The sequence below is a fragment of the Aristolochia californica genome, unplaced genomic scaffold (assembly GCF_029961685.1).
Source record: "Aristolochia californica isolate CCGP_79_NKW_82.1479 unplaced genomic scaffold, dmAriCali1.0.hap1 SCAF_13, whole genome shotgun sequence".
In the NCBI taxonomy this organism is placed as follows: Eukaryota; Viridiplantae; Streptophyta; class Magnoliopsida; order Piperales; family Aristolochiaceae; genus Aristolochia; species Aristolochia californica.
In genome coordinates, this window is record NW_027181804.1 from 27,486,725 (window position 1) to 27,500,401 (window position 13,677).

At 39.7% G+C, this 13,677-nt stretch overlaps 1 protein-coding gene across 2 annotated transcripts in view; it reads right to left on the reverse strand.

Annotated features, from left to right (window-relative positions):
- The window catches only part of LOC137948129 (cleavage and polyadenylation specificity factor subunit 1), a 41,371-nt gene extending 28,266 nt beyond the window's left edge, over nt 1–13,105 (reverse strand). For both annotated transcript variants that reach the window (XM_068794089.1, XM_068794088.1), the window contains exons 1-7: nt 12,603–13,105; nt 10,921–11,067; nt 9,518–9,671; nt 9,069–9,204; nt 8,507–8,652; nt 8,241–8,336; nt 6,587–6,639 (exon numbers count right to left, since the gene is read on the reverse strand). In XM_068794089.1, coding sequence (XP_068650190.1) covers nt 6,587–6,639; nt 8,241–8,336; nt 8,507–8,652; nt 9,069–9,204; nt 9,518–9,671; nt 10,921–11,067; nt 12,603–12,919 — 1,049 coding nt within the window. In that variant the 5' untranslated portion in view covers nt 12,920–13,105. The remainder of the gene's footprint in view (nt 1–6,586; nt 6,640–8,240; nt 8,337–8,506; nt 8,653–9,068; nt 9,205–9,517; nt 9,672–10,920; nt 11,068–12,602) is intronic.
- Between the last annotated feature and the right edge of the window lie 572 nt (nt 13,106–13,677).

Sequence of the window (13,677 nt, forward strand, 5' to 3'; positions counted from 1 at the left end):
ATATTGCAATCTAACCAGTCCAATGGCATCTATGGTTGGGACATCCATCTCAAGTAAAGTTGATTCTATTTCCCGACTTTCCTTCAAATTTATCTTTTCAATGTGACTCATGCAAACTGGGCAAGCATCAACGAACTATATTTCCCTTCAACAAAACAAGAAGCACAAGTTTGTTTGAAATTGTCCAATCAAATGTATGGGGGCCATGTTTTGCGTTCAGTATCTTTGGTCACAAGTATTTCCTTTTATTTATTGATGATTTCAGTAGATGTACCTGGGTCTATCTCCCATGGGAGAATTTTGAAGTATATGATGTATTTCAAAACTATTACAATGAAATAAAGACCCAATTTAATGCATGTTTTTCAAGTTCTCCATACTAACAATGGCTTAGAGTTTATGAATCACAAGTTTGATAATTTCTACCAAAATCATGGAATTATTCATCACTCTTCATGTGTGTTCACTCCCCAACAAAATCGAATAGTAGAGCGCAAGAATCGTCATCTGTTGGAAGTTGCACGCACAATGCTTCCTCATATGACTGTGCCCAAGCAATATTGGGGTGATGGAATTCTGACTGCATGCTTTCTTATTAAGAGAATGACATTTTCTATCCTTGGAGGGAAAGTTCTCATCCAATTGCATATGCCCTCAGTTCCTCTATTTGCCTTGACTCCACGTGTTTTTTGGTGTGCATGTTTTAATCATGTGTTGGGATCAACCACAAATAAATTGTTTCCCCGTGCAGTGAAATGTTTCTTCCTGGGGTACTCGCTGGTAACTGACGATTGGGTCATACTGACGAGGCAAACTCATTGTCAAAGTGATTGAGAGAGGGAGAATGAGGTCTAGGGGGGATTGGTCCAGCAGTGGGGGAAATGGATCCATTTGGGCACAGTTTTTGCTGACGGGAGGGGTTATTGCTGCAGAGTGTGGCCGAGGTTCGAGCTAAGATTGGAGGAGGGGAGGTGTTGTGTCTGGGTCGTGGGGTAGGGGGGACCAATTGCGTGATGATCTTGGTTCCGATTGAGACAAGGGGGAGCCTCGGTGCTGGTTAAGTAGGGTGGGAGGATCAAGCTGGGTGGAGGTAGTTGAGGGGTGGGGGGGACAAAGTTTGGTGAGCTAGCGGGTTCTCCAATGGCAGAGGCAGTGGGAGGGTCTGGTTCCAAAGAGTCAACAAAGCCAGGAGAGGGACAGAGGGGTCAGCAGAGGAAGTTTTGCAAAGGTGGGTCGGGGTTTGAATTTGAAATGAACGGTAGGGGAGGTAGCCACTGGCAAAGTGGTAGAAGGCTATCAGGGGGCTCAAAGGTGACAGGAGGGGCAGGGAAATTGGCGGGCAGACCAAGTGACTCACCGGGTTGGCCGAGTCATGGCAATAGGTGAACCGAGGTTGGGTGTCGTCACTACTGCTGCTGCCGTCGAGAGTAACAGCATCATCAATGAGGTCTCCAAATGTAATGCAGATCCAAGAGGATTGGCCAGTGTCGATTCGCAGGAAAGACTTCCCAAATTGAATGTTGTTGGGATTGACGAATAGTTAGGCCAGGTTGAGTCGCCAGCGGTCAACAGTGCAATCATCAAGCCGAATGACTGTGTCGTACTGGTTGGCAATGAGTTTGAAGACATTCTTGTCCACAATTCTGGCGGGAGGCCCACAATTTGAATCCACTGACCGAGGCATCATCGGTGTAGAGATGGAGGCAGAGACGGGGAGTCGAACTGCTATCCATCGATCCCCGAGTAAACAAAAAGAGACCATCCACTCACAAGGATAGAGGTAAGAGGACAGCAGTCTGTAATCTTGTTGCAACTGCCTAGAGAACCAATTGGAGATAGTTAGGCCATCAGTAGGTGAGGCATCCAAAGCAACCACGGTTGTGAATTCCCTCTGTCGAGGCCAGAGCGAAGCAGATGTGGGGTGGGTGGGCGGGACCGAAATGACTAGATGATCCCAAGCAGAGGCCATCTAAAGTTGGCGACTCAAGTTTTGCGGGGATGAAATGGGTGAGTGAGCTAGGACATGAAACGGGTTAAAGCGGGGGGTGGCGGGGGTGGGTTCCAAGATCATTGAATCAAGGGTGGAGTGTTGGGGATTAGCTGGCGACGAGGATGGGAGGAAGTGTCAGAGGCATTGGGTGAATTGGGTCCAGCCAAAAGAGGTATTTCTGGCCTCTAGAATGGTAATGCGAGCCATGGTGATTCAGTCTCGATATTGGACAATGCGGCATTCGGCAGAGCTTCCCATGTGGACAGTGAGAAAATTAAATCGCCAAGGTCCAGTCCATAGCTCTTTGGGCCTCAGCGGGGAATCGCGATCAGCTTCAGTAACTTTCGTGAATTGGGATATGAATGAGGAGCAAGCTGCGAGGGGAATGGTGATGAAGGCAAGGCAAGGCCCAGACTTCGCCATCACCCGAACACAAGATGTGGCACATAGAGCCACTCGAGTGATTGATAAGAGTGGTATGGCCGTACGAGAAGCGGAAGGGGGCAGTGGAGAGCGTTGCGGGAGTGCTGGTATCAAGTCCGCCGTTTGCAAACGGTGGTCCAATCAGTGGCGGCACCGTCTTCTTTGGTCCTCGAAGCATCGAGCAAAGAGCCAAGCCCGGAAGTCCTCGCTGCATCATCTGCATTGTGGCAGTGAGATCGGAGCTTGGGCAAGCCGTCGATCATCGTTGGCGATGATTTCTGGTGCTCACCAGGAACGAGAGTTCAGCAGGATCGACGGGCTTCATCCCCGAGAGTGAAGGGGTGGGTGTTTGCAATCGGGGGACAACGATCGCCTCTCTCTCTCTCTCTCTTGTCTCATCGCATTCTCGAATTACTTGAGCATCTTAGTCCTTCAATCTAGTGCTTTTTTACTTCTTTCTCTAGTATTTCTTCCTAAAAATGTTCAAGAAACCCTTAAATCTCCAAAATGGAAAGAAACAATGGATGATGAAATAGAAGCACTAATCTCCAATCAAACATGGAAACTGTTCATCCATCAAAAGGGGTTGATATTGTTGGATGCAGATGGGTATATATTATCAAAAATAATTCTAATAGAATGATGGAAAGGTATAAGACTCGTCTTTTAGCTAAATGATATACACAAACGTATAGTATGGATTATTTAGAGACTTTTACTCTTGTGGCCCACTTAAGCACGGCTCGCGTCTCGATATCAGTGGTCATTGTTCCAGTTGGATGTTAAGAAAACATTATTACATGGAGATTTGGAGGAACAAATTTACGTCGACCAACCTCTTGGATATATTGCTCGGTGGGAAAGAGAAAGTGGGCAAGTTGATCAATGCTATTTATGGGCTAAAAAAATGTCTCCGAGCCAGGTTTGATAAGTTTAGCAAGGTTGTAATGTCCTTTGGTTTTGTGGTAGTCCTTTGGACCATTCAGTGTTCACATGTAAGAGGGATACAAGTGTGGTCATCCTTATTGAATAAAACGGATTGAGGTTGTTAAAACTCATTTGAAGTTTCATTTTCAAACAAAAGACTTAGGGGGGTTAGTCAACTTGAAGTCCGAGATGATCTTCAACCGCATGATGCCTTTCAACAGATGAAGTCGTTAGTGGAGCGCAAATGACATTTCATCTGGATGCAGGGGATGAAGCGGTCCTTCATCTCCACGGTTTAAAATCCTTCATCTCGTTGAAGACCATTTTTGGTCTTCAACGAGATGAAGGACGCGGGCGGGCTTCCTTTGTTTCGTTTTTCCCCTCTCTCTCACGCATCCTCATTTCTCTTTTTTCCTCCCTCTCTCCCGCACTCCCTCTATCGTCTCCCTGTGCCCCCGACGTCGCTGTTGTTTCTCTCTGTGCCATTTCAATCTCCCTAACCACCTCTACATCAAGCTTCTGCGCGAAACACATAAACTCAAGCAAGCAGAGCATGGCGAGCTGGAAAGATTTTAGACATGAACGCTTCCTGCCGTTTGGGACTCAGATTTCAGACTTTGGAACAGAAGCTCCAAAACCCAGATGTAGGCTTCGCCGTAGGACCTGGTAAGCGAAGCATGAGGTTGCGGTGAATTAAGGAGACGCCAGAGAGGACCTTACTCAATGGAGTTAATGTTGTGCTGGTTAGTGCTGAGAATGCGTCCGCTATGAGTTGCGGCGGCCGATCGGCGAAGGTAGTAGGGCCTTTCTTGGTGAGGGCGTAGTGGGCCAGGGCGTGATCGAAGACGAAGGTGTTGGAAATTAATATCCCGTTCTAACCTTCTGGAAAAATCACCCCTTAGATCTGAGACGGTTAATGCCCAACCTGACCGTTAGATTTGTAATCACTTTCATATGACAGTTCAGATCTATAATAGTTTTTTATCTTACCCTTAGATCTATAATCCCTCAATCCAACGGTTTATATCTTATAATTGAATTCTAACTGCCTGATCTAACGGTTCATATTTTAAATTTCGAAGATGAAGAAGAAGATGAACTTGTCCACACTAACACCATCTTCGAACATGAACTTGTCCACACTAAACACCCATTTCGAAGATGAAGATCATGTAGATGCATGAGATGAAGATGAAGATCAAATTTCTATTTTGTTGACTAACCCCCCCTTAGGGCAACTCAATATTAAGGGAATAGAAGTGGCAAGAAGCAAGTAAAATAATCTACTCAGTGAACTTGAATAACTTGGAGCAAAGCCGGTAGATACCCCGATGGGAGTTAATTCAAATCTACATGATGGACTAAGTCCTATTTTGTATGACAAGACTCAATACAAGTGATTAGTGGGTAAGTTGATAAATGCAACAGCAACTAAGCCTAATATTTCTGTAAGGAATTAGATGCCCTAATTTCAAACTAACAAGAGCAATAATAATAATCGTGGAAGAAAGAAAAAGCAAACACGAAATCAACAAGATTTATATAGGTTTGCCTCAAGGTGAAACTACGTCCTGTCTTTCACCGCTGCAGTAATCCGTTATAAAGATGAAATAGTTTACAATAGAAATCGCACACACTTACAGGTGTTTTCTCTAACCTCTCTCGGGCTACAAATCTAGCTCCTTCTCGATGATGATAAAAACCTAATAGTGACGCCCCTCAATTATAAAGAGAAATTTAAGGCAACCACGATACAAGAGTAAAATTTCCAAACTGCCCTTAATGAAACAACAGTTAATATATCATGGACCAGGCGGGGGCTCTGCCCCTACACCCCCGGGAGGGAGGCTTCCACGCCAACCTTACCACGAAGGTCAATTCGCGTACTGACTCAGCGTAGGGCGTTGATTAGGCTCCACGACTTAACAATTTCAAATGCAATGAACATCATACGTCAGTTTACGGAAAGCCCTAGAAGTTGTGTGTAAAAATTCTTCGATATCTGAAGGATGCACAAAGACTTTTATATAAGTCAATTAGGAATTTGAAGATTAAAAGGTTTTCTGATGCTGATTAAGCTGGCTCAAAGACAAAAAGACGATCAATAAGTAGGTATTATACTTTTCTAGGTGGCAACTTCATTACATGGAAGAGCAAAAAGTAAATGGTGGTCACTCATTCTAGTGCAGAGGCAAAGCACTCTGCAATGGCTCATACAGCATGTGAGCATATTATGGATAAAATCATTAATGGAAGAGTTTGGTTTCAAAGTGGAGAAGCCAATAATAATGGATTATGTCATCAGGCTGCTATATTTGTTGCTACTATTTAGGTATTCCATGAGAGGACTAAACATATTGAGGACGATTGTTATTTTAATAAAGATGCAATTATAGGTGGAAAGATTGCGACTCATTACGTCCAATCCACTACAACTTGGAGATAGTTTCACTAAGTTCCTTGACAAGAAGCAATTCACAACATTTTGTGACAAGCTAGGGCTTTTTAATATATACTCCAACTTGTGGGAGAATGATGAAAAAAGTTTCTAAAGGAATTTTAGTCATTTTACTAAGGTGAGTATTGTTTTAATTGTTCTCTTATCATTGCTATGTAGCTCTGGTCATGATGTGTTGTTTAGTTTATTTATTTCTTAGCATTTTATGGAATACAACTAGTGTATTAGGGGGGGAAGAGCATTTTTGTTCTTGTACATGTCTTTTACTTAAACCTTATAATATAAGAGAGATGAGAACAAATTTAGGCTCCTAAAGTGACTGCCAGAACTGACGGCATGGCCTATTTCCCAAAAACATATTCTCCCCTTGACTTCTTTTGGCTGATAACCCAGATTCTTGACCATTTGTGGATGAAGATTTGATCGTTTAACAATTATTAAGAACGGATGAGAATGAAACAAGTACGTTATCTAAGTCATTTGGTTAAACATATCATAATCCAAGCTATTTATTTTTAGAGTCATATAATCCAAGCTAAGATAAAGAAAAATGTACCCACAGTATTTTGCTACACGTGTCAAGTAATGCTCCTCAATATATTATACTTAAAAAGGAAGGATTTTTTATGTATGACGAACAGATCACAAATCTATGTGGTGATCAAATAGACCAAAGCTTTGACATAAGGAAAATGACGAAAAGGAGCAGAATTACCAGACTACAGTGATATACTACAAAAGATTGAAAAGAAAGAAAAAAGAAAACAAGTTGGGATGGAAAAAGAAACCTGGTATCAATTGGTGCAGCAAAACTATTTAGTCCAATCATACAAGATGCTGACTGCACAAGCAAGAAGAAAACACCAAAACTAACAAAATGAGTGCTCATAAATAAGACCCAAAAAAAAGTATGAATCAAATTCCTTACTTAGTCCATTCCTGCCCTCCTAAAATTAAGCATTTTCTCTGGTGTGCTTCAAAAGTAATATTTGTTAAGTTGAATCCGGTTCCACCTTAAAATGTCTGGTCACTTAGGAGGTCTATTATTCAACCTTACAATTAAATCATTTTTCTTAACACTTCTCAATGTAGGACTTTTTCCGACTCAACACTCCTTCTCATGCCCACGCTTGCACATAACAAGCATGTGAGGTGCTCACAACATACAAATAACCTGGTTCTCACTTCGCTCACACAATACAAATAACCTAGGGAAGACACATTGGGGCTCGGCTCACACATACAACCTGCTCTAATACCACTATTGAGTTGAGTTCGGTTCTATCCCTAAATGACTAACCACTTAGGAAACCTATTATTCAATCTTATAAGTAAATCATTCTTCTTAAGATTTCTCAATGTGGGATTTTTTCCCGTTCACCAATATTCTTACTATTAATCTGTTTAATGTGTCTCAAACTATTGAGAATGCAAACTATAAATTTTGTAGCTCTTGTGTTGAATCTGGACCAGATTTTTTTGCATTGCCCTATTTCTTTTGTTGTTTGAGGTGTTATTTTGCAAAACTTTGGCAACACTTCTTGCTTTCCAACTTCATTCCCGGATTTTATGTTAGCTTTCTCTGTGAGGCCCTTGGCAAAGTTTGAGAAGGTTTTGTGGAAGATAGTTGGGACAGCTACTATATTGGATTTGTGGGAAAATAAATAACAGGATGTTCAACAACAAGTCTAGATCCATCTGTGATGAGACTGAACACCTTATTCATTATAACCAATTTTCAGGCCAATAAATCATCCTATTTGATCATTTGAAAAGTGCAGTCTTGAGGGCACAATGGAGAGATGTGTTTTTTTACCTCCTCCCGGTGTGTGCCCTTACCCCAACAGACTCCCCCTTCTGAGAGCAGGCTAAAGCTTAAAAACTTTATTTGTAGCTCAAGAGGGAAGCAAGCCCTACAGAAGGGGGAGGGTTTCACGATCATTTGTGTAAGGATATTTGTGTATTTTCTACTCCCTTTGGGCAGTGTGACTCAACTAGGAGCTTTGTGCTCTCCTTTGTGGTTCTAGAATTTCTCAGTAGTTCTTTTCAGGTCCTTTAGAAGTCTAAGGTGATGTAGCAATGATATTAGTTGGTTCCACTCTGATGGATGTGGCCATTATAGCATTTCTTTGACGAGATTCATGACATAGCTAGTAGTTACCAGATCTCTTGGTTACTTGCCCCACTGAGTGCTAATTCAATGGCAGACAAGCTAGGTCGTGCAGGATTAGTCACTTAGAGCCATTTCCTCTAGTTGATCCCATATGATGTATTTTATTTATTTTTCTTTCTCTTTCTATAGCTAGCTAGGCTAGCTTTTGTATTTTCTCCTACTTTTATGGAATTCTCATTATTCAATAAAAAAAAAGTAAATCAGAGAAAAAGAGAGTAAACTATACAATTTTAAAAGAAAAACAATTCTTGGTAAGCAAAGGAGATTACTTGACTGTGATAATGAATGCTATTGGCACAAACTACAAGAACACCACCAATTGGAGAAGGCACAGAAAGAAGCTTGTAGGCATCATGTGGAAGATTCTGAATCAATTAAGAGAATTATAATGAGTAAAGATTGGAACCTTGTGATGAATTATTTACATTCACTAATGCAAAATAAGAGTAGAAATTGAATGGATAAGTAAAATTTGAGACAAATTCAAGCACTTATATCAAATGTTTTAAATACACTGTGAAAATAAACTACTTACAGCAGCAGACCATATAAGAGGATGCTGCTTTAAAGTTGTACTTATACTGAGAGCCGAAAGCATGCAAGTGTGATGCTTCCACGAGAGTCTACCAGCCCAAGTGAGCTCTCTTTCATGAAGAACTACCATAACTGGTTCAATATAACCTGCATTAAACAAATAATTAGATAAGAAAAGAAAACGGTCAAATTCAATGGGAATGATCTCAAACAGGTAGACCAATTATTTCATAGGAGCAACCATAAAAACAATGTTGCATTGCTAAATATTTATTGCCACCTGGCTCTTGCAATGACTAACAGAAGTAATATCAATGTACTGTATATAAATATTATTGTTTTTTTTTTTTTTGAGAGGGCCGTAGCTAGATTCGAACTCACAACCTGACGCACCTAATGTAAGAAGAATACCACTAGACCAAACGGCCATCGGTTATATAAATATTATAGTACTATGCATAAATTTCCAATTACCACACATAAATAATGTGTTTAATTACATGAAAAACAATGCGTACAGCATTCAACAAAAAAAAAGGATGGTTACAGACAATTTTCCTTACCGTGCACAAAAGTAAAATCTTTAACATGCTTCATGTCCAAATCACGTAGACCAATAACATATGAGGACTCAATATGAGGAGAAACAGTGCCCCCTGAACTACTGGCTTCATCATCCGCAACAAAGCCGTAACCAGCCTAACAAATATCACAAATTAAACTAGAAAGTGGTCAAGAATAGAAACTTCAACAGCGTATGAATCTCAGCAAGAAAAAGAAAGGTAAAGGGCACCATTGGCCTTAGCATGACAGATTCATTTACAACTAGTAATGGACAATTTCCTTTCACAAGGATCCAAGCTTATCTTATACAGCAGCTCCAGCTGTCTAAAAAGGCTGAGATGAACAGATAAAGCCAGTATGTGATTGGTCTGTTGTTTCTGCCTTTAAATGACAAAACAGGGTATATAATAAGGAAATACCAAAGTTGAAATTGGGAGAAAATGTGAACCTGAGTAGCCTTGAGGATTATCATTTGCAGACCATACACAAGGACACCACCACAACGACCCTGAGGATCCACCTTTACTAAAGGTCCTCTCGCAAAAGATTCCCGCCCTCTTTTTAAGTAATGCCAGTCTGGCCCCTCAAAGCAGTGCATAGAACTGCAATGTCAACAGCAAAGCAAAAATCATAGGTAGAGCACTAAAAGACATCCACCAGCATAGCCACCAAAACCTGCCCAGAATTACGGATAAAACTACAACTAAACCTTCCTTCTAACAATTAAACAAGTATGATGCAGACCAACAAAAGGAAATTTGAAGCAGTATAACTTTTATATTGACCAAATGAAACACAAATACAATATAAAGGGCATGCCTGGTTTTCTGGATCGTTTTTTTATGAAATTCACATCGTGCTAGCCATTACTAATGAGCCTAGATAGTTAGTGAAAGCACATAATTGTCACAAAATCAAGTTAAATAGTAAGTGAACCAAAGGGCATGTCACTTGTAAAACCAAACATGCTGTAAGTTATTAGAACCCAGGAAACTAACCTCCTTTCACATTCTCTTTCAATATTATAATATGAATATAACACCTTTTCCCTCCCAAACCCTAATATCTTTGGATTCTGTTTGATTTTATTCAAGCCATACACCAGAATCATTACAATTATTCATAGGTTAGATAGAAGTGAGTATTTGCTGTTTTCTGCTTTTACCTTGGCTGGAAGTGTAACAAAATAAAAATTTTAAGGCAATGAGAAAGGCAAATTCATTAAGAAGACAAAAAATGGGCAAAGGACTACAAAAGGAAGATAATACAAGTGAGAGGTAAAAGACAATCAGAAAAACAATAAAGGCCAACATCAGCGGACACAAAAGAAAAAAACTACAAAAAATCGTAAGGGTGTGGTGTATGCGTGTGTGTGTATGTGCGTTTGGGGGGGTTTTGGTTCCTGAAAGCAAAATGCACTGGGCAACTCCAACCCTAGCCAAGGTATCTGCCACACCATTGGCACTCCAAAGAACATGGTGCCAGTATATGCCACTACATACTTATGAGTTCTAACTGATTAGCATATTGGGACTTCAAAAATAACCAAACGTGCTAATGTACAAAACATAAAAAGTAATGGCAAGAAAAAATGGGAACCACTATGGTTGATTGAAGTAGGGAGAGGTCAGAAAAAGTCTGACCCCCACTGGATCATGACTTTCAAACCAAAGAAAAGAAGTGTTCAGACCACACCAGCGACTTTAGGCCAGGGCTTATGTTGTATCAGTGGACTTGTCTGACTCTGCAAGCTCCTTTAAAAAGCATATTGGAGTGATCACTTCAATTAATCATGCTGATTAAAAACTTAATTCTTTTAGTTGATTTCAGAAGAAACAAGAATAAACTCACCTAGTACGAAGTCCATGGATTGAATCATCATACTCGAGCACAACAAGTTTTGCATCTTGGAAGGCTAAGACTATGGAATCTCTTCTTCTGCTGACATCATCACCTCCTAGAGATAATACGGCCAGTGATTCTACATTACCATGCAATCTTGAAACCATTAAGAAAATAGATCATTAGAATAAAGATCTCTATGCATACATGACCCTACATGAACAAGCATTATAACATAAAAATTAACTATTGTTGAACAATGCAAAGCATGGAGAATTGATTAAGGAGGTACTGCTTGAAAAGGATGAAGCTTCTATGAGTAAGAAGAGACAAGCTTCTTAGTGTTTTTCAGAAAGCAACAAAGAATAGATCAATGCCAAGTTGTTAAGAAAAACTACTTATAGATGAACAAGAATCATACATGAAGCATTTTCAGAGAGCAGAAAGCCCTCTGGGTCAAACGCCCAATGTTATGGGTCCACAGGTGCACATGCTCAGGAAGGTTGTTTGAGTGTGCAGTGAGCGAATAACCCCACAAAGTTTTAGGCTTGGAAAGATCATGTATTATTTAGTTGAGCCCTCCTACTTCAGGCAATCATTTTCAGATGGACCAAAACTCAAATTCAACAAGAATTTAAACAGAGAGGCTTCACTGATACTCCCAACAAAGTTCATGCAGCAAAAATGTAGAACAATTTCGAGTAGGAAGACAACTTGATGGGAAAAAAATCAGTGGAATCAAAACTAATTATCTTCTTTGGTAATCAAACAACCATTTCCAAAAAAAAATAATAATAAACCACAACAAAGAAATTGGAGGTAAATCCATCTCAACACAGCTTGCAGTTTCGAGCACATTTTATGCCTTTCTTGTATATCTGAATTCTGTATCTACAATGAACTATTAACACAGTATGAATTGTGCTAATCAACATTTTGTTATCAGATGTTATCATAGGATCCTCGATCTTTAAATTCAGACAACAACTGAGCAGCTATAGAGCACAAGAAAGAAGCGGATATATGTTTAACCATGTTAACATGAGAAAGAAATGGATATCAATGGCTGAATATGTTATTACTTTGTTCTGAAGCCAAGTGTAGACAGGACACTCAAAAGTAAACGGTTTTCTGAACTGTAGGCAGATAAGAAGCATCATGACCCCATGTTTTTCAACTCCAGGTACAAGCCATGGCTGAACCTGGATTAAAAACTCACCAATCAAGTACGTTAAGGTCCAATAGATGTTTTGCAAAAGTTTTGTGGACATGATACTTCCAGACTGTTTAGACTGGTCCAGACCTTGAATTCATTCGGTAGTTAAGAAGTATCCTCTGCAAGTTACAAATGTTAATGGCAGGCATACAGCCTCCAGAAAGAAAACAGCTGATAGAGGTGTTGTCCCCATTTTAAGTTCAACCAGCCAATTCTTAGGCCAAAAACTCTAAACTCTTTACATAACTAATTTTGGAAGGAAATGAGGTAACCAAAACAACGGGACCTAGAAGAAAAGCCAGGAGGACACTTTTCTTCGTGAAGATCGAATTCTAGCAGTTTTAGCTTACGACGTCAACTAAGCTTCGAACTTGCGTAAAAGATTCGGACAGCTATTCCTCGTAGCTTCCTGATAACCAGTAGATTCTTTACAAAGCGAAAATTGAAATTAAAAAAAAAGCGCTCGTGGGGTTACCTGTAGTGGCAAACCAGCTCAAGAGAAGTACCCGCGATTCCAGCCATTACACCACCACGCCAAACTTCCTGCCGCGAAGCCTTTGCATCTTCTTCATGGACTCTGACCACATAGACTTCGAGAACGTTTCCGGCAGTGACAACAAGATTAGGAATGGGCCCTACAGCCCGCTTGGTTGGCCATTCCGAATCGAGATCATCAGTTTGGATTGGAGGTATTTGAGGAACAAAATCTGCGGCCGAATGGGTAATGTATCCAGAACCGCAATTCTCTATCCCCGTCGGCCAGTGCAACATCTTAAAAGTCGCATAGCTCATCTTCGTAGGGTCCTTTTAGGTTTTCTGAGCAACAGAGAAGATTGAGAATGTCGACTTCACAGGGAAAGAAAATAAGAAATATAGGAAATAGTGACCCTCGCATGCAATTCTCTGTTCAGAATCGAAGTGTGCTACGGCTGGAGCAAAATCTCCCCGGAGGTCCGTTGAAACAATGTTAAACCCTAACTCAAAAGTACTGGCACTTTGGGTTGGCGGGACGCGGGAGGGAGGGAGAGACGAGTTAGGATTTAAAAAAGGACACTTATGTAATTCAAATTACCTTAGTACCCACCTACGTCAATTTTAAAGTAATCTATTTTTATAAAAAAAAAAAATTGTGTTAATGTGTCATAAATAAGGTGCAATAAAACGCATTTTTCTGTCCTTATTGAAAATATTAAGGAATTTATCAATAAAATAAAATTTCCTATGAAATAACTAAAAAAAAAAAAAACTCACATTCTTATTGGCCAGTTAAAATTATAAAATATTTTTTTAAAATTATAATAAGATAAAAATAAATTTATCTAATTGCTTAGTTTATTAATTAAATTATATAATATTTTAAATTATTAATCAATGTATTTTAAATTATATAAAATAACTTTATATGATTATAATAATAATCATCAACTAATATACAATAAGTATATTTAATCAAAATAAAATAATGTGTACTCATGATTAAAGTTACCTATTTCAAAAATATTTTTGTTATTTAAATAATTAATTAAAAAATACATATAATTATGATTAAA